Source organism: Dermacentor variabilis, chromosome 1 (assembly GCF_050947875.1).
Source record: "Dermacentor variabilis isolate Ectoservices chromosome 1, ASM5094787v1, whole genome shotgun sequence".
Taxonomy (NCBI): domain Eukaryota; kingdom Metazoa; phylum Arthropoda; class Arachnida; order Ixodida; family Ixodidae; genus Dermacentor; species Dermacentor variabilis.
The window spans coordinates 17,238,299-17,256,521 of record NC_134568.1 but is presented as its reverse complement, the minus strand read 5'-3'; the positions used below and the strand labels follow the sequence as shown (position 1 = coordinate 17,256,521).

At 46.8% G+C, this 18,223-nt stretch overlaps 1 protein-coding gene across 2 annotated transcripts in view; it reads left to right on the top strand.

The window, feature by feature from the left end:
* The window catches only part of LOC142575591 (rap guanine nucleotide exchange factor 2-like), a 716,743-nt gene that overhangs the window by 116,441 nt on the left and 582,079 nt on the right, over positions 1-18,223 (top strand). For both annotated transcript variants that reach the window (XM_075685076.1, XM_075685111.1), the window contains exon 4: positions 8,232-8,315. In XM_075685076.1, the coding sequence (XP_075541191.1) occupies positions 8,232-8,315 (84 nt within the window). The remainder of the gene's footprint in view (positions 1-8,231; positions 8,316-18,223) is intronic.

Sequence of the window (18,223 nt, the reverse complement as noted above, 5' to 3'; positions counted from 1 at the left end):
AAGAAAAGTAGGGAAACGACAGAAAACGGAGACGTACGAAGGCAAAGTTCACAACAGAGGATCAGGAAATTTGGTTGTGGGAGTTCACAGCGTTTTTTTTTCTTTTTTTTTAAACTCAAGTAGGATATTAAGCAGTACAAGAGCAGGTTCTTGGTGGCGCAATCCACCGCCCCATTCCAAAGGGGACGCTCATAACACCCATCCATCTAACCCATCCATCCGTCGCGGCAGCGGCGAGAACGGTCGTGCGGAAAAAAAAAAAAAAAAAAAAAACCCGAGAGACCTCTCCTTCGCGCATCCGCGGCAGCAGCGGTGGCATTGCATTAGCCTCGCTACAATACCTGAATAAAGCACCCCGTGTCACTTATGCGGACATTCAATAAACACAAACTCGTGTTTCGACTCGTTATGCACTCACACAAAGCTTCGATGTATATAGATTACAACTCGTTGGAACTGCTGCATTTTTTTATAGTAATTAGCTTCTTTCCGCTACTCAGAATTATTTCCTTGTATATGGCTATGATATCACGATATTAAAGGAAATTTACATTGTTGATGACTGTCGCGTCCTGCTGTCAAAGCTGTTATCTTTTTCTAAATGGCGCGAAAATACCTTGAAAGCTGCTAACACCAAGGTCATGACTTTCACACGCAAAACAGCAAGCAATTATTTTTCTCATTCTGTAGATTCTGTGCCATTGTGTAAGGTTTGTAAGATCGACGATATCGGTGTACGTTTTGATACAACCTTGCACTTACCTGCTCACACTAAAGGCGTTGTAATGTGGGGTATTCGCTTTCTGGGCTCTGTTTGCAGATTATCCAGGTAATTCAATTCTCCTACACCTTTACGCAAGTTGTGCACTACAATCTGTCTTTCTGAACACGAATATGATTTGGTCGTCTGTAATGGCGTTTCAAGATCGAACAGGGACATTATACTGTAGATAGGGTCCAGAAAATGTTTCTAAGTATGTATACCACTAACACGGACGTTGGACCTTGTTCTGGCATTGTTGGATTATTGACATCGCCCTTACTTCGCTGTCGACGTAATCGCACTGACCTTCTGTTTATTTTCGAACTTCTTCACGGATACCCTCACCTGCCCCGAACTCCTCATTGGTGGTATCATGTTTCGTATTCCGCGCAAGATCACCAGAGAAAACCGACCTTTCCATGTTCCTGCCTGTCGTCACCAACACTCAGCCGTCCACAGAATACAGTGTCTCTACAACGCATATTTTCATGATCTCGTCGCCGTGACTGCCATGACTGTCGCCGTGCAAGTGGCAGAACATCACTAGCTCATTTGTCCGTTTATGCTATCCTCGATAAGTCGTTTGTGCCCCGAAATAAATACGACGAAAAAAAAGAAATCAAGATACGTGATTTAGCTCAGTGATTGGTGCGTCCATATCAGGGCCCTCAGTCACAAAAAAGCTCTTACGCTGCAAGTGTTCGTAAGAGAAAATTCCAGTCAATCACGATGTGCGACAAATTATTAGCGAATGCCACCGACCAATGGGCGAAGAGCACTCACGAAGGAAAAGCTTTGTGAATTTGGCTCGTATGGTTATCGATCTATACTATAGCTACGTCGCCGCTACCACTGGCATCATGCCACCTGCAGTCTCGACCCCGAGTGAACTTTATGCCGAGTACCGGACTACCCGTGCACATCCCGAGTCTCGACCGTGACCGCCGACCTCGTATAAAGACTTCCTCTGTGTCTATTATTCACTCCAGATAGCTGTGCTATTGCCTCTGCCCCCGTTCGTCTCGTCGACTTTTTGCTACTACAACTAAACGGCATCTCGTAGTGCGGCTCGGTAGCCGAGGGCCATCCACGGGTCGACAGACGTGCCCGCCGCCCATTTCTAACCCTATAGGTGCTATCATCTGACGACAGGAAAAAACGTCACCGAAGATGCCCCTAATCAACAACAACAACAACAATAAATAAATAAATAAATAAATAAATAAATAAATAAATAAATAAATAAATAAATCTGTTCTGCGCACTCACGCCTGCTCACCGAGAAGCGCTTAATTGTTCCCACCGCGACGCCCAGAATGTGCACGAAATACCTTGTTGCGCTCGCCTGCGCAAAGGGAGAGTTCCCCCGCTCTGTGCGCATCCGCCGGGTGGATTCCTTCTTGCCGTGGCTTGGGAAAATCACTGAACTAGCCGCGTTGCGCTTCTTTCTGTCCTTTTCATATATATATATATATATATATATATATATATATATATATATATATATATATATATATATATATATATATATATATATATATATATATATATAATTCTTTTTTTTTTCAGAGCGCTTACACGGAACAGCCTGTCTCGCTTCTCCGTTTCCAAATCGGATCGCGCTCGCTCCGTATCACGCGCTCGCGCCTCTAATTGACTTGGTCGGGAAAGTTCGAACAGCGAGGCGGCAGCAGCTTAGGAAATTCGTTTCCATTTGGCCAGCATCCGGACTGATCGACCGGAGAGAGTGGCGAAGGAATCGCTTCTTACGCCCTTCTTTGTCGCTTGCAAACCGACACTGCCGGAGTTCTTGTAGCAAAAGGGATAAGCTTACGAGGCACCTAGACAGGACAACGAATCACAAAAGTAAGAAACGAACAAAGCGAGTATATCGGGGCCATTCAGTGGAAATAAAGAGACATATTCAGAAAGAGTCAAACAAATATAATATAATATAATATAATATAATATAATATAATATAATATAATATAATATAATATAATATAATATAATATGTAAATACGGATGCGCATGCATCTTAGTACATGCGCAGAAACATTTGTAGGTGTCGCTCGAGAGGATGTGATAGCTCGACGCTAAAACAGCGGTTCAAGACGACGTGACCAAGCGATGCACTGGAAAAGACGGCAAAAAAAAAAAAAAAAAAGATAGAGAGGAATGAGTCGTTACAAAAACCACAGAGCATATAGGCCGGAAATACTCACTCATGAGTGAGCTCCCTTACACTAACTCGCCCTCATTTCGTAACCGTGAGTGTGAGGATTAGTGAGTGACGGAGGGCGTGACTGGACATGAGTATGAGTATTGATGAGTGTAAGTGGACGTCAGTGCGATTGAGTGCGTATCCTGAAAAAGAAATAGAAAAAAAAGGAAGAACGCATGGTGAGTGAGCGTCCGCTAATTCTGCCAACGTATGCCACGGAGAGCACAGTATATAAGAAGCCGCAAGCGCAGACAGCCGTTCCAAATTAACGACCTTTGCACACTCATGCCAGCTTAGTGCGAGCAATCCGGCGCGTACTGCCAAATATTTCTCAGTGCGAACGAAGCGTCATTCCTCCCATGCGAAAGTGGGAGCCTAGCTTTTTGAGCAATCATTCCTGAGCGACGATCGTTGGCACTCGCTGTTTCGAGTGTATAGGACGCAGAGCGTCCTTCTGGCTAAAAATATGCGTAGTGTTGTAACAACGCTATACAGCCTTATGCTTTGGTTGCGCTTTTTAGTCTAGGTCGACTTCTGCTGCTTTCGCTTCTCGATCGTCGTCTACAATATCAAGGCTGCCCTTATAGAAACTTGCGTATTCTTTTCAAGAGCGCTATATAGCTGCCCCTCCCCTCCCCTCTTGCTCTTCTTTTGTTATGTAACCTATGTATTTCGCTTGTGCTCATACGGTCTTCTGATATGGCAGCTTCAGAGCGTATAGTATTTTGTGAGGACAAAAAAAAAACAGAAAAAGAAACAGAACCGGCGCGTGCATATTTTCGAGCGCGAATTCTCTGTGTCTCTCTCTTGCTTTGCGTCCTTTGCTTTAGTATAGTACTTCGGTCATGTCGACGTTCTCCCTCTGCAAATTTGTTTTCTATACTTAGCGCAATGTGTCTGAGAGCGTTTGTTACGAGATGTGAGGTTATCTAGCCAAGGGAATTCGCAGGAGTTTCGGCAACCACCCTGATCCTGCTCTGGCTATGACCGCCGAACTCTTTGCCACGTGTGCAATCGCTGCCGCACCGGTGTCGCATTTCGCCGGGGCCGGCAGGTGAATTTGCAAAACCATACGTTTTATCCCCCCTTCCCTTTCTTTTTGTTTTTTTAATGCAATCGAGGCTTCCTTTGCCTCATCCTCGGATTTTGTGGGTAGGTTGCTGTTGTCTTGGCGAATATAGAACAACTTGGACCACTGATGAGTGCGTGCAAGTGAACGTGTGTCACTGCCGGTACGTGTTCGAATAGACAATTCGGGTCACTGGGTCGGTGCAACTGGGCGTATTGAACTGGGTGGCACTTGGCTGATCCGCTATAATAAGTACCTATCTCTAATAGGAGAAGCAGCACAAGAGGCAACAAGTGAAAAAGTCTGCGAAAGAAAACGAAAGAAATCAGCTTCAAAGCAGTCAGCATCAAAATCAGCCTTGTGTGGACAAAGAAGCGAAGTGAACAGAACGGGACCAGAGTGTGCATTGAGCACGAAGCCTTGAACTTCAGAGAAGCTAAGATATTTCAGTAAACGTCAAAGCAAGCTCCGCTTATAACCGATTCCCATATATGCGTGGGATCCATTTTTTTTTTTTTAATGCCGTGAACATCAGTGGCGTAAATCATGGAATTGTGTGGAAAGTATTACGTCGCGCAGTCGGGCAGATGCATTAATGATAGGTTGCGCGAACACGAAGTTAAGGTCGACAAAGTTGGGTAAGGTGGATTTCTCTCCCTTCATTGTAAGCAGCGTAAGTCAACAGCCATTGCTTGTAGAAGTAAGTGCGAACTCGCTAGACTTATAACAGAAGTTGAGCAGTTGAACAGTTGAGCAGATTGCTGCCTTGGGGGAATCCTGCATCAGTAAACCGTCATTGGCTCGCTCTGACAAAGAACTGAAATTTTTGCGCATGCTTCAATATATAATAGCGTAAAAAATTTCGCTTTTCATGTGTAACTATTCACGTGGCTGTGGCTCATGTTGGCTGAGTGTATAATTATTTCCTGGTTTTCGACAATAAACCTTGTTGGAAGCCAGCGCTGTGTGCGTCCCCTGCGTGTCATCTTTTGTCCTGTCTTTTAATCGCGCTACCGTAAACCTACTCAAGATATAATGAGCTTTCTTTCAGAACGTTCTTATCGTCATCGTGGGGCCGCTGTTTTCGAAAGCCATTCTTGCATCCCCAGCCATTATGTTCCTCACCTACGATTGCAAGGAATGATCTTTTGGGGCAAGCAAGTGCACTGAATACAATTCGAGTAATGTAACTCGAATGTAACCGTTTGCTATGCTACGCGTTTAATATTCGACCAGGAATAGCTTTTCGGAAAGTGTACGCATTCACGTTCGCATGTATCAGTGAAAGGTGTACACGCGGTAACTGTACGTTGACTCACTTTATATGTTCCCAAAGTTCTACGTTGCCATGTATTGGTATAAGCGCCAGCTACCGAAATGTGATTCACTTCACCCCCCAAATGAGGGCACGCATCCGGGTCGCTAGGATAGCCGAAATCTTATAGTTATTCTAATTAATCTAACCCTTATCCTCCACCACAGGGCCGTCGTTATGAGCCTTTCCTGACTGACTTGATGACTGACTGCACTAAATTGGATTTGACTTAAATGGCCCGAACTGACTGTCGAATTAACTGTCACCCACCAGTTTTTAAGCAAGTGAAATAAGGTTAGAAAAATAAATTATGGGGTTTTACGTGCCAAAACCACTTCCTGATTACGAGGCACGCCGTAGTGGGGGACTCCGGAAATTTAGACCACCTGGGGTTCTTTAACGTGCACCTAAATCTAAGTACACGGGTGTTTTCGGATTTCGCCCCCATCGAAATGCGGCCGCCGTAGCCGGGATTCGATCCCGCCAACTCGTACTTAGCAGCCCAACGCCATAGCCACTAAGCAACCACGGCGGGTGGGAAGTGTCGTTAGGCCGGGTTCACAAAACATGCATGTTCCTGGCTTTTTTTTTTTTTCGAGTCACTTAATGTGGTGCTGCGCTCATCTCTGCTTTTTCGTCCAAGCCGAGAGAATGCGATCGGACAAAGTTATCTCGGAGACATATTTTTTGATCGACTTAGGCATAGCATGCGAGCCCGCATCCATTACAACGCATGTGTCACTACTGACAATTTGCGGTATACAACTAGGGCTGCAGCGTACTGGTCTATTTCTACTGCGACGCCGTGAGCTAGAACTATTCATCCCGCCTTTACTGGGAACATTGCGCTGACTTATTTTGTGGTTTTGAAGTACGCTCAGACAGTGGCTCATCACATAACGCAGTATATCAAAGGTATGAAAGGGGTGGGAGCGGACGGTCAGTATAGTCGAACGGTAGAATTCGTCTGCATGTTGCTTGAAAGAGTGCCGTCTGCACTATTTATTTCGTTCGTTACATTGCATAATGTCTATAGCAGCTTACGTAGGTAGACAGTATGCAAGCACATCACGCATTTGAGCCTTACAATGCATCTTTTGTGAAAACTTTGTCAAAAGCCTTCGAGACGCCTGTAGGAAAGCTATATATATCCGCGCTGCAGCCTCCCAGAAACATCGATCGCGCTGCTGCGTGAGTATTTGAATGTAACCGCCTCGGTTTCTACGTGTCGTCCCCACGCACTCACTGTAACGACAGCTTGAGATGCATCGTTAACGCTTTTGAAAGCATTTTTTTTCTTTAGAAGCTGACGACTCAGATTGCGAAATTCGCAACTTTTCGGCCTTTATCTGGTATTTATGTGCGTTCGCATGCACGCACGCACGCACACACAAAAAAAGTTCAGCGAAAGAGGTAACCCCATGCATGATCTACATGTTTGAACAAAATACCAGAGTGCTTCAGGCTTTGTTTGCAATCTCAGAGGCACCGGGTTCTATTCTCCACGAAGGTGCAGAGACACCGACATCAGTTTCCGGTTTACTTTTTAACATTATGGGGCCCTATAACGTAAAACTATTCCGATATGTTTCTATTCCAAATTCCTGACGTCAAATTTGCGTAACCACCGACGCAAGCACCGGGCGGTCACCCGCAGGGTTGTCTGAACAGACCAATCAAACGCTCTCCTCGTTCATAGGAGGTCACTTTTGTTTGCTTGAAAAACGAATAACATTGCCTACACTGAGCGGCTTGTCGTATCTAATTGGCTGACAAGAGGCGAGGAGAACGCTTAAGTGGAGAGGGATTCACTGGGGCAGAGCCAGTGCACTGAAAATCGATAACCGGATGAAGAGGGTGGTGCCGGCGTTTGCGATTGGTCGACTTTCCCTTACTTAGCTTGTGGTGGCTGGTCGAAAATCGCGGCGGCATGCAACGGAAGCTTAAGAATGACGCTAAAACTGACCCTCAGCAAAGTAGCGTTGGCAGAATGAGGTAGCAAACGTGCCGAGAGTGCTTGAAAACGTTACACGGTCACGCAAGAAGTTTTATTATACGCAAATACACCCATGCTCTCCGGCAGGTGCGAGTAGCCAGCGTCTCAGCAATCGGCGGCAGCCATCTTGTACTTCATTCGGAACGGGGCAGCCTGCGGCTATTCCGAAAAAAATTCAGTTTTGTTCGGCATATTAATGCATCTTTATCGTGTACACGTCACTTTGACGTGGTGAGTTTGTGCGGCATTGTGACGTCGCGTGACAGGCAGGTGAAGTGGGTGCAGCCCGATAACTTTTTACCAATAGCCGACGGCTAAGGGCGAAAAGGGGTCAAATCAGAAATAACTGTTTTTCTTTTTTCTGTCAAATCATGCATAATCAGTGTGTACGCATCATATCAGATAGTGAGGTATTGCGGTTTTCGTGACGTCTCGTGACAGACAGGTGAAGTGGGGGGAGGTCGAAAAAAGTTTTTGACCAATCGCGGAGGGCTGATAGCAGAATTAGAATAGAAAAGCTTGGAATAGTTTTACGTTATAGCGCCCATGTTTTGTGTTCATGTCTTTAACCCAGAAGTTGTACAGAGAAGGATCTCAACTCAATATCGCCTATACGTGTTTCACTATCACGTAACGAAAAAAAAAAGAATCAGGACTTACAATGAGAAGCACACTTTAAATTCTGTCAAATTGCCGAAATCTGATTCCGTGTGTTCCATGTGAACCAGTTATGGTGGTATATTGGCCTAAAGTTAGTTTTTGGTATATGACGCGTCAATCATTGAATGCCGCCAAAATAATAAATAAAAAGCCGTTAACCTGCTCGTTGTCCGCTTATATGTTATTTTCTCCCCTCTCTTCAGCCGGGGTGAGCTGAGCAAGTGCTGGTACATCCTCCTCTCCGGATCAGTGTTCATCAATGGATCCATGTTTCTGCCGCGGAGCAGGTGAGTCACCAAAGCTCGACCGCGTCTCTGTACAGTTGGTTCCTTGGAGCGATGAATGTCGTAGCTTTGAGGAAAACAGTGAGCACCAAAGAAGTGAAAACGATACGCACCTTTTCGCCAGCGTGCACTTTCGCATAGTGCAAATATGGTCGCTGCGCCAGGCTAAGAAGAGACCAAACTATTACTGTATCTGGACGAACGGCAAACGCTGAAAAAGCAAGAATGAAGAAAACACACACACACACACACACACACACACACACACACACACACACACACACACACACACACACACACGCGCACACACACACACACACACACACACACACACACACACACACGCACACACACACACACACGCACGCACACACACACACACACACACACACGCACACGCACGCACGCACGTACGCGCGCACACACACACACACACACACACACACACACACACACACACACACACACACACACACACACACACACACACACACACACACACACACACACACACACACACACACACACGCACACACACACACACACACACACGCACACACACACACACACACACACGCACGCACACCCGTGGTCCGACAAAACTCTGTTCCACCACCGTCGACAAAGTAAGCCTATTATAATTCGGCTGAAGCTGAAGATGTCGGTATGTCTGCAGTCCATTATTGTTTTCTTCAAGTGTATATATATATATATATATATATATATATATATATATATATATATCCCTTGCTCAAGCCTCCTCATATAAATTACTTGACTCTGAATCGCGGACAACTCACGAATCCAGCACTGGGAGAGGATCAACAGCAGTAGTAGAACCGAGATGAACCAGAACGTGACCTTTGAAGTACCGGACCGTAAAAGAAACACATGGCAACACATAGATGTAGACAACGCTGCTGGAAAGACCAAACAACCGGATTTCCGATTCGGTAACGTGAATGAGAACCGTGCTTGGAGATAACTATTATAAGTGATAATACTGGATGACCTTAGAACCAACAGCACATGTTTTCGCAGCCCTCAACATGCCCAGCTTTGAATATCCGTTACCTTATGCGCGTAAGCGCTTTCCCTATTCACGTAACTTGTATAATATATGAAAAGCAAGCATGTTAGACAGAACGCATGGTAATTTATGAGGTTTTACTTCCCGAAGCGACAGCTTGGCATCGGGAACACCGTTTTGGATAGCTAGCGATTAATTTCCGTTTCATGGGATGTCTTATAGCGACAGTAAAGGCGAGACACTATAGCAGGCTAGACTGGTGATTGCATTTTTAAAACTTTCTCTGTATTTGTTGAGAGAAAGAAAGGCGTAATGGCGATGAAAACGATAGCCAGTGTTGCTGTTAAATTTCTGAAAATCGCGGCGCAGACGGCGTCAAGAATTAGGAGGCAGTTTCCCGTGTTTATGTATATTTTTCGTATACTTGCAGTCTACGAAAATTTTCTTGCTTAGTTGTCCTTCATTTACAAACAATTGTGATTTGCTGTTTCTCTGGAAAATAGTTGCATGGCTTCGCGTGCACGTTGCGACAATCTACAGCGTCGTGGGAAGTAGTGCGGGGATGAAAACGTTGCATCAGCACTCTCATTTACGTCATTTCAAGGCATGCTACACGCTGCAGTTTTCTCAGTGGCTGAGGCTATTCTGCTGCTGAGCACGAAGTCACGCGACGACCACATTCCGATAGGAGCGGAGTGGGAAAGCAAATGTGCCCTTAGATTTGGGCGCGTGTTCGAGATACCATAGACGGCTCCGCATTCGTTGTTGCTTTTCTTTCTTTCTTTGCAAGCATGCTTTAGTGTTTGCGAGTGCCCTGGCGTCGGTGATTATTCTTGCTTCCTTTCTTTTTCCCCTTCAATTATATTTTCTTTGTAATGCTCTTTTTGGGCCTCTACCGTTTTGTTTTAGAGCGAGCGTCGTGTTTCTGCCGTGCGCCTTTGGCATCCACGGGAGCTCAAGTTTTAATGTTTTAAGGTTAATTGGTTGCGCGGGGTGCGCGGCGTGGCTGGCGTCGCGCCCGCGTTGCACGTTTGCCCCGGTGGGTGTTTGTCCTAAAGAAGTAAAAAAAAACAATTTTTTGACTATACGCTCTGAGCGGGGCAGCCTGGGTTGGTGCACTCGGGAGACGATACATCTAGGACTGACTACTCGGTAGGAAGCCCGGGATGACGGCGTCTCGGGCTTGTGGCCGTGTCGCGAAGATCCGCGGCGGCTTCGTAGGCCTCTCAGTAAATCTTGTACGAAGTCTACAATGACTAGCACATATGATGATGATCCGCATTGGACCAGCCTACAGCCCACAGTAGGGACAACATCTATCAGTCAAATATTCTGCTTAAATCAGCAGTGTCTCAACCCACACACCATTGTTTCTTCATACTATTAATTTATTTTATTTTTCTTTTCATACCTTAAATACAACAGTTTATTCACCTAGAGTTCTGCATTCCCGCTTGTAAGCGTGTGGATGGGAGGGGCAGCGCTCGGCGACAAGACAGACACAACCCGGTGGCCCATTCGGAGGAAGTGGATTGATAGCCATATATCCTGACTAGATCAATAGTGTCTCACCCCACACACCATCATTTGTTCGTACTATTAATTTGTTTTCTTTTCCTTTTCATACCTTAAATACAACAGTCTATTCGCCTAGAGTCCTGCCTTCCCGCTTATAGGTGTGTGGATGAGAGGGGCAGCATTCGGTGACAACAAGACAGACACAACCCGGTGGCCCATTCGGAGGAAGTGGATTGATAGCCATATATCCTGACTAGATCAATAGTGTCTCACTCCACACACCATCATTTGTTCGTACTATTAATTTGTTTTCTTTTCCTTTTCATACCTTAAATACAACAGTTTATTCGCCTAGAGTCCTGCCTTCCCGCTTGTAGGCGTGTGGTGTTGCGTACTCCAGGGTAGCGTACCGTACTGCTGCCGAGAAGTAGCGACTCCTGCCTATCGAAGCTCGACCGACATTACTTATTGGTTAGCGTGGCGTTGTCGTCGGGCTGCAGGCAACCGGTAGATCATGGCGACCGAGCAAGGGCGAGACGATTTGCTAGTGCGAAACTTGCACTGTTTATTCAAAGGTAGTTGAAAGAAAATAAGAAGAGCATGAAGTAAGAAGTATGAAGTATGAAGTATCAAGTATGAAGTCTCTCAAAGTACATTTCGGAGCCCCTTAAATAGGCTCTCTACAAGTTGTGGGCGGGATCTTGCTTCCGTCGAATGACACGTGACAGGCACGGAGAGAGGGCCCCTCCTCCAGCAATACCGAGCACAGGACGGAGAAGTCGATCCTCTTTTTGACGAATCCGGGGAGAAGGTCGGGTGAATGACCTCTCCGGCGCTGTGGGGTCCGGCCAAGAGAAGGTGAAGGGGATGAGGTAAGCACACACGATGCCACGACCATGAGAGGAGAGAAAGTGGATGAGTTCGCCCGTGGGCTCCGGCTCAGGGGTAGGGTGAATGACCTGTCGCCACGTGGTGTCAGACGCCAACCCTAACAGCATCACCGGCGGGGGAGGAAGATACCGACGTGTAGGGGCCAGCAGCCGCTGTACGAGGGATCGGCGCTTCGGTATCAGGATTCTCCGTAGAGGTCACGAACCCTTCGTTCGTAGCAGGTAGATTCCGGGGAGTGGTCATCCGTCCTCGTGGCGCTCTTGTGACTTTTCTCCTTGGTCCGGTCCGGTGAAATTGGTCTTTGCAAGCAGGTCTCGCAACTTTTCGTCTCCTGCGTGGGCAAGCAATCACCCCAGAACAGTGCCGGACCCACAACCACAAAGCAGCGAGCACAAGGCAACTCTCCCCCAAGACACACCCGGCTTTTAACAAAAAAAGAAAACCCGCTACACCTTTCCTATTTCCTACGCGCGTCCTCCCCCCCCCCCCCCCTGAACACTAAAAACAGCCATTTCTTGAAAGCGTTAAGACGTGGTTATTAAAATCAGCTAACAATCGGCTTCACTTCGGAAAAACATATGAATGCACGAAAAAAATGCCACGGAAACCCGGATGAGCATGAGGCTTTCGATACTCTAGGGGCAACGACTTAAACCTTACCCTTCTTGTAGCGAATATCGAAGGTGTACTGTTGAAGAGCCAAGCTCCAGCGCAAAAGACGACCGTTTTTCGTAGACATGGATTGCAGCCATGTGAGGGGACAGTGGTCAGTCTCTATGGTGAATCTTGAACCAGCGATATAGCAAGCTAGCTTCTGCACCGCCCAAACTACGCAGGCGCATTCCTTTTCTGATGCACTGTATGCTCTCTCACGAACTGAAAGCTTTCTACTGGCGTACAGTGCAGGATGTTCTTTCTCGTCATCTTTCTTTTGACAGAGCACCACCCCCATACCCCTGTCACTGGCATCACATTGAAGAATGAATGGCTTAGCGTAGTCGGGCGCGTTCAACACTGGCTGACTCGTTAGTGCGTTCTTCAGCATACTAAAAGTCTTTTCTTTTGCGTCATCCCACTTTACCGTTTGTGGTTCTGTTTTTCTGAGAGCATCCGTTAAAGTACTCGCAATCTCGGAATACCGCGGAATATATCTTTGGTAATAACCCGCCAAGCCAAGGAATGATCTGATGTCCCGCTTGGTGCGTGGTTGCGGGAAGTTGTCTATCGCGGTCAGTTTAACCTCGGAAGGCCGACGATGGCCTTGCCCTATTACATGACCTAGATAAGCTACCTCCGCGCGCCCTAATTGGCATTTGGGAGCCTTAACAGTTAAGTTGGCCTCTCGTAGCCGACACAACACGGTTCGCAGGTGTTGCATATGGTCCGCCCATGATGAAGAAAAGATAGCTATGTCATCGAGATAGGGAAGTGCAAAGTCCTGCAACCGTAACAGTTGATGGGAGGGGCAGCGCTCGGTGACAACAAGACAGACACAACCCGGTGGCCCATTCGGAGGAAGTGGATTGATAGCCATATATCCTTACTAGATCAATAGTGTCTCACCCCACACACCATCATTTGTTCGTACTATTAATTTGTTTTCTTTTCCTTTCCATACCTTAAATACAACAGTCTATTCGCCTAGAGTTCTGTATTCCCGCTTGTAGGCGTGTGGATGGGAGGGGCAGCGCTCGGTGACAACAAGACAGACACAACCCGGTGGCCCATTCGGAGGAAGTGGATTGATAGCCATATATCCTTACTAGATCAATAGTGTCTCACCCCACATGTGCACACCATCATTAGTTCGTACTATTAATTTGTTTTCTTTTCCTTTCCATACCTTAAATACAACAGTCTATTCGCCTAGAGTCCTGCCTTCCCGCTTGTAGGCGTGTGGATGGGAGGGGCAGCGCTCGGTGACAACAAGACAGACACAACCCGGTGGCCCATTCGGAGGAGAGAGAGAGAATGAAGAGGAAAGGCAGGGAGGTTAACCAGGTATGAGTCTCCGGTTTGCTACCTTACACTGGGGATGGGGGATAGGGGTTAGAAAGATGACAGAGAGGAAAACGCAAAAAAAAAAAACGAACGCGCACACATGGAGACACACACACAAAAGGCGTTCCGGTTAAAGTCGTTCACACAGGCCGGTAGATCGCAAGAAGCGCAAAAGCGCTTGCACGGCCTTCTTCTGTGATGGTAGGTCCTTTCGATGTAGCAGAATTCTTTTTTCGGATAGCGGTTGGTCGTCCAGTTGGTCAAGTTCGTGGCTAAGGCATGCCCTCTGTGGACTGTACTGCGGGCAGGTGCACAAAATATGGCCAATTGATTCTTCATGGCCGCAGTGGTCACAGGTTGGGGTGTCGGTCATCCCTATGCGGAAGGCATAGGCTTTAGTAAAGGCAACGCCCAACCAAAGTCGATATAAAAGCGTGGCGTCTCTACGGCGAACCTGTGATGGCGCTCGAAGACTTAATGTTGGATCAAGTGAGTACAGTCGCGGATTTCTTAAATGTGGCTCATTCCATTGCGACGCGGTGCACTGCCGAGCAAGTAGGCGGAGCTTCCGTGCCGCGTCAGTTCTAGAAAGAGGAATTGGGACGTGGCGCTCCTCAGTATGGGCTGAGCGGGCAGCGTGATCCGCCCGTTCATTGCCGATAATCCCGCAGTGACTTGGAAGCCACTGAAAGGTTATTTCGTGGCCTGCATCACTTATACGGTGTAATGTCTCTGTAATATGGAATATTAGTTGTTCGTGCGGTCCGCGTCGTAAAGGTGACAGTAGAGTCTGCAGTGCCGCCTTCGAATCGCAGAATATTGTCCATTTGTGCGGCGGTTCATCAGAAATGTGATGAAGAGCAGTAAAGAGTGCTGCGAGCTCTGCTGCCGTCGATGTTGTCGCGTGGGTCGTCTTAAATTTGATTGTTGTAGCTTTCGCTGGTATGACGATTGCCGCCGCGGAGCTGCTTGGAAGGACAGATCCATCAGTGTAAATATGCGTAGAGTCACGGTAGTTCTCATACAAATATAGTAGAGTGAGCTGTCTAAGGGCTGGTGATGACAGATCAGCTTTTTTCGAGATACCAGGTATTGCGAGGTTGATTTTTGGCTGAGCGAGGCACCATGGAGGGATCGAAGGTCTCGCAGCCGGAGTGAAACAAGCTGGCAACGATTCATCATATGCAGTTATCGTTTGGCTGAAAGATGTGTGTGGCCTGTCCGCTGGTAGAGAGGCTAAATGGTGACGAGGAGTCCTGGCTAGATGCCTTATATGGGTCCTGAGTACTTCAATGTCAATGTGGGTCTTGACAAGGTGGTCTCTAGCGATTGCTATCGTAGCCACTGTTGAAGCACTCTGAGGCAGGCCTAGACAGATCCGGAGCACTTGACCCTGAAGACTTTGTATTGTGCGTAGATTTGTTTTGCCGGTGTTGTTTATTGCTGGCAAGCTGTATCGCAGAAATCCCAGAAAAAGCACCCTGTACAGTTGTAACATGGCACTAGGCGACATTCCCCAGGTCTTGCCAGCGAAAAACTTGAACAGGTGGCAGATGCCTGTCAACCGTTTTTTCACGTAAGATATGTGTGGGCTCCATGACAAGTCCCTGTCAATTATGATACCTAGAAACTTGTACGATCGGACCCGTCGTATTATTTGGCCATTTATCGTTACACTGTAGTTTGCCATGGGTTTGCGCGTAAATGGCACTAGTGCGCATTTCTCGGAGGAAATTTCCAGGCCTGGATTACGGAGGTAGATAGCAGTTTGTGTCGCGGCTTTCTGAATTCTCTCTCGCAGCTGTAGGCGTGTTACTGCAGATGCCATTCGGAGGAAGTGGATTGATAGCCATATATCCTGACTAGATCAATAGTGTCTCACCCCACACACCATCATTTGTTCAAACTATTAATTTGTTTTCTTTTCCTTTTCATACCTTAAATACAACAGTCTATTCGCCTAGAGTCCTGCCTTCCCGCTTGTAGGCGTGTGGATGGGAGGGGCAGCGCTCGGTGACAACAAGACAGACACAACCCGGTGGCCCATTCGGAGGAAGTCGATTGATAGCCATATATCCTTACTAGATCAATAGTGTCTCACCCCACACACCATCATTTGTCCGTACCATTAATTTGTTTTCTTTTCCTTTTCATACCTTAAATACAACGGTCTATTCGCCTAGAGTTCTGTATTCCCGCTTGTAGGCGTGTGGATGGGAGGGGCAGCGCTCGGTGACAACAAGACAGACACAACCCGGTGGCCCATTCGGAGGAAGTGGATTGATAGCCATATATCCTGACTAGATCAATAGTGTCTCACCCCACACACCATCATTTGCTCGTACTATTAATTTGTTTTCTTTTCCTTTTCATACCTTAAATACAACGGTCTATTCGCCTAGAGTTCTGTATTCCCGCTTGTAGGCGTGTGGATGGGAGGGGCAGCGCTCGGTGACAACAAGACAGACACAACCCGGTGGCCCATTCGGAGGAAGTCGATTGATAGCCATATATCCTTACTAGATCAATAGTGTCTCACCCCACACACCATCATTTGCTCGTACTATTAATTTGTTTTCTTTTCCTTTTCATACCTTAAATACAACGGTCTATTCGCCTAGAGTTCTGTATTCCCGCTTGTAGGCGTGTGGATGGGAGGGGCAGCGCTCGGTGACAACAAGACAGACACAACCCGGTGGCCCATTCGGAGGAAGTCGATTGATAGCCATATATCCTTACTAGATCAATAGTGTCTTACCCCACACACCATCATTTGTTCGTACTATTAATTTGTTTTCTTTTCCTTTCCATACCTTAAATACAACAGTCTATTCGCCTAGAGTTCTGTATTCCCGCTTGTAGGCGTGTGGATGGGAGGGGCAGCGCTCGGTGACAACAAGACAGACACAACCCGGTGGCCCATTCGGAGGAAGTGGATTGATAGCCATATATCCTGACTAGATCAATAGTGTCTCACCCCACACACCATCATTTGTCCGTACCATTAATTTGTTTTCTTTTCCTTTTCATACCTTAAATACAACGGTCTATTCGCCTAGAGTTCTGTATTCCCGCTTGTAGGCGTGTGGATGGGAGGGGCAGCGCTCGGTGACAACAAGACAGACACAACCCGGTGGCCCATTCGGAGGAAGTCGATTGATAGCCATATATCCTTACTAGATCAATAGTGTCTCACCCCACACACCATCATTTGCTCGTACTATTAATTTGTTTTCTTTTCCTTTTCATACCTTAAATACAACGGTCTATTCGCCTAGAGTTCTGTATTCCCGCTTGTAGGCGTGTGGATGGGAGGGGCAGCGCTCGGTGACAACAAGACAGACACAACCCGGTGGCCCATTCGGAGGAAGTGGATTGATAGCCATATATCCTGACTAGATCAATAGTGTCTCAACCCACACACCATCATTTGTTCGTACTATTAATTTGTTTTCTTTTCCTTTCCATACCTTAAATACAACAGTCTATTCGCCTAGAGTCCTGCCTTCCCGCTTGTAGGCGTGTGGATGGGAGGGGCAGCGCTCGGTGACAACAAGACAGACACAACCCGGTGGCCCATTCGGAGGAAGTGGATTGGTAGCCATATATCCTGACTAGATCAATAGTGTCTTACCCCACACACCATCATTTGTTCGTACTATTAATTTGTTTTCTTTTCCTTTCCATACCTTAAATACAACAGTCTATTCGCCTAGAGTTCTGCATTCCCGCTTGTAGGCGTGTGGATGGGAGGGGCAGCGCTCGGTGACAACAAGACAGACACAACCCGGTGGCTCATTCGGAGGAAGTGTATTGATAGCCATATATCCTGACTAGATCAATAGTGTCTCACCCAACACACCATCATTTGTTCGTACTATTAATTTGTTTTCTTTTCCTTTCCATACCTTAAATACAACAGTCTATTCGCCTAGAGTTCTGCATTCCCGCTTGTAGGCGTGTGGATGGGAGGGGCAGCGCTCGGTGACAACAAGACAGACACAACCCGGTGGCCCATTCGGAGGAAGTGGATTGATAGCCATATATCCTGACTAGATCAATAGTGTCTCACCCCACACACCATCATTTGTCCGTACCATTAATTTGTTTTCTTTTCCTTTCCATACCTTAAATACAACAGTCTATTCACCTAGAGTCCTGCCTTCCCGCTTGTAGGCGTGTGGATGGGAGGGGCAGCGCTCGGTGACAACAAGACAGACACAACCCGGTGGCCCATTCGGAGGAAGTGTATTGATAGCCATATATCCTGACTAGATCAATAGTGTCTCATCCCACACACCTTCATTTGTCTGTACCATTAATTTGTTTTCTTTTCCTTTCCATACCTTAAATACAACAGTCTATTCGCCTAGAGTTCTGCATTCCCCCTTGTAAGCGTGTGGATGGGAGGGGCAGCGCTCGGTGATAACAAGACAGACACAACCCGGTGGCCCATTCGGAGGAAGTGGAT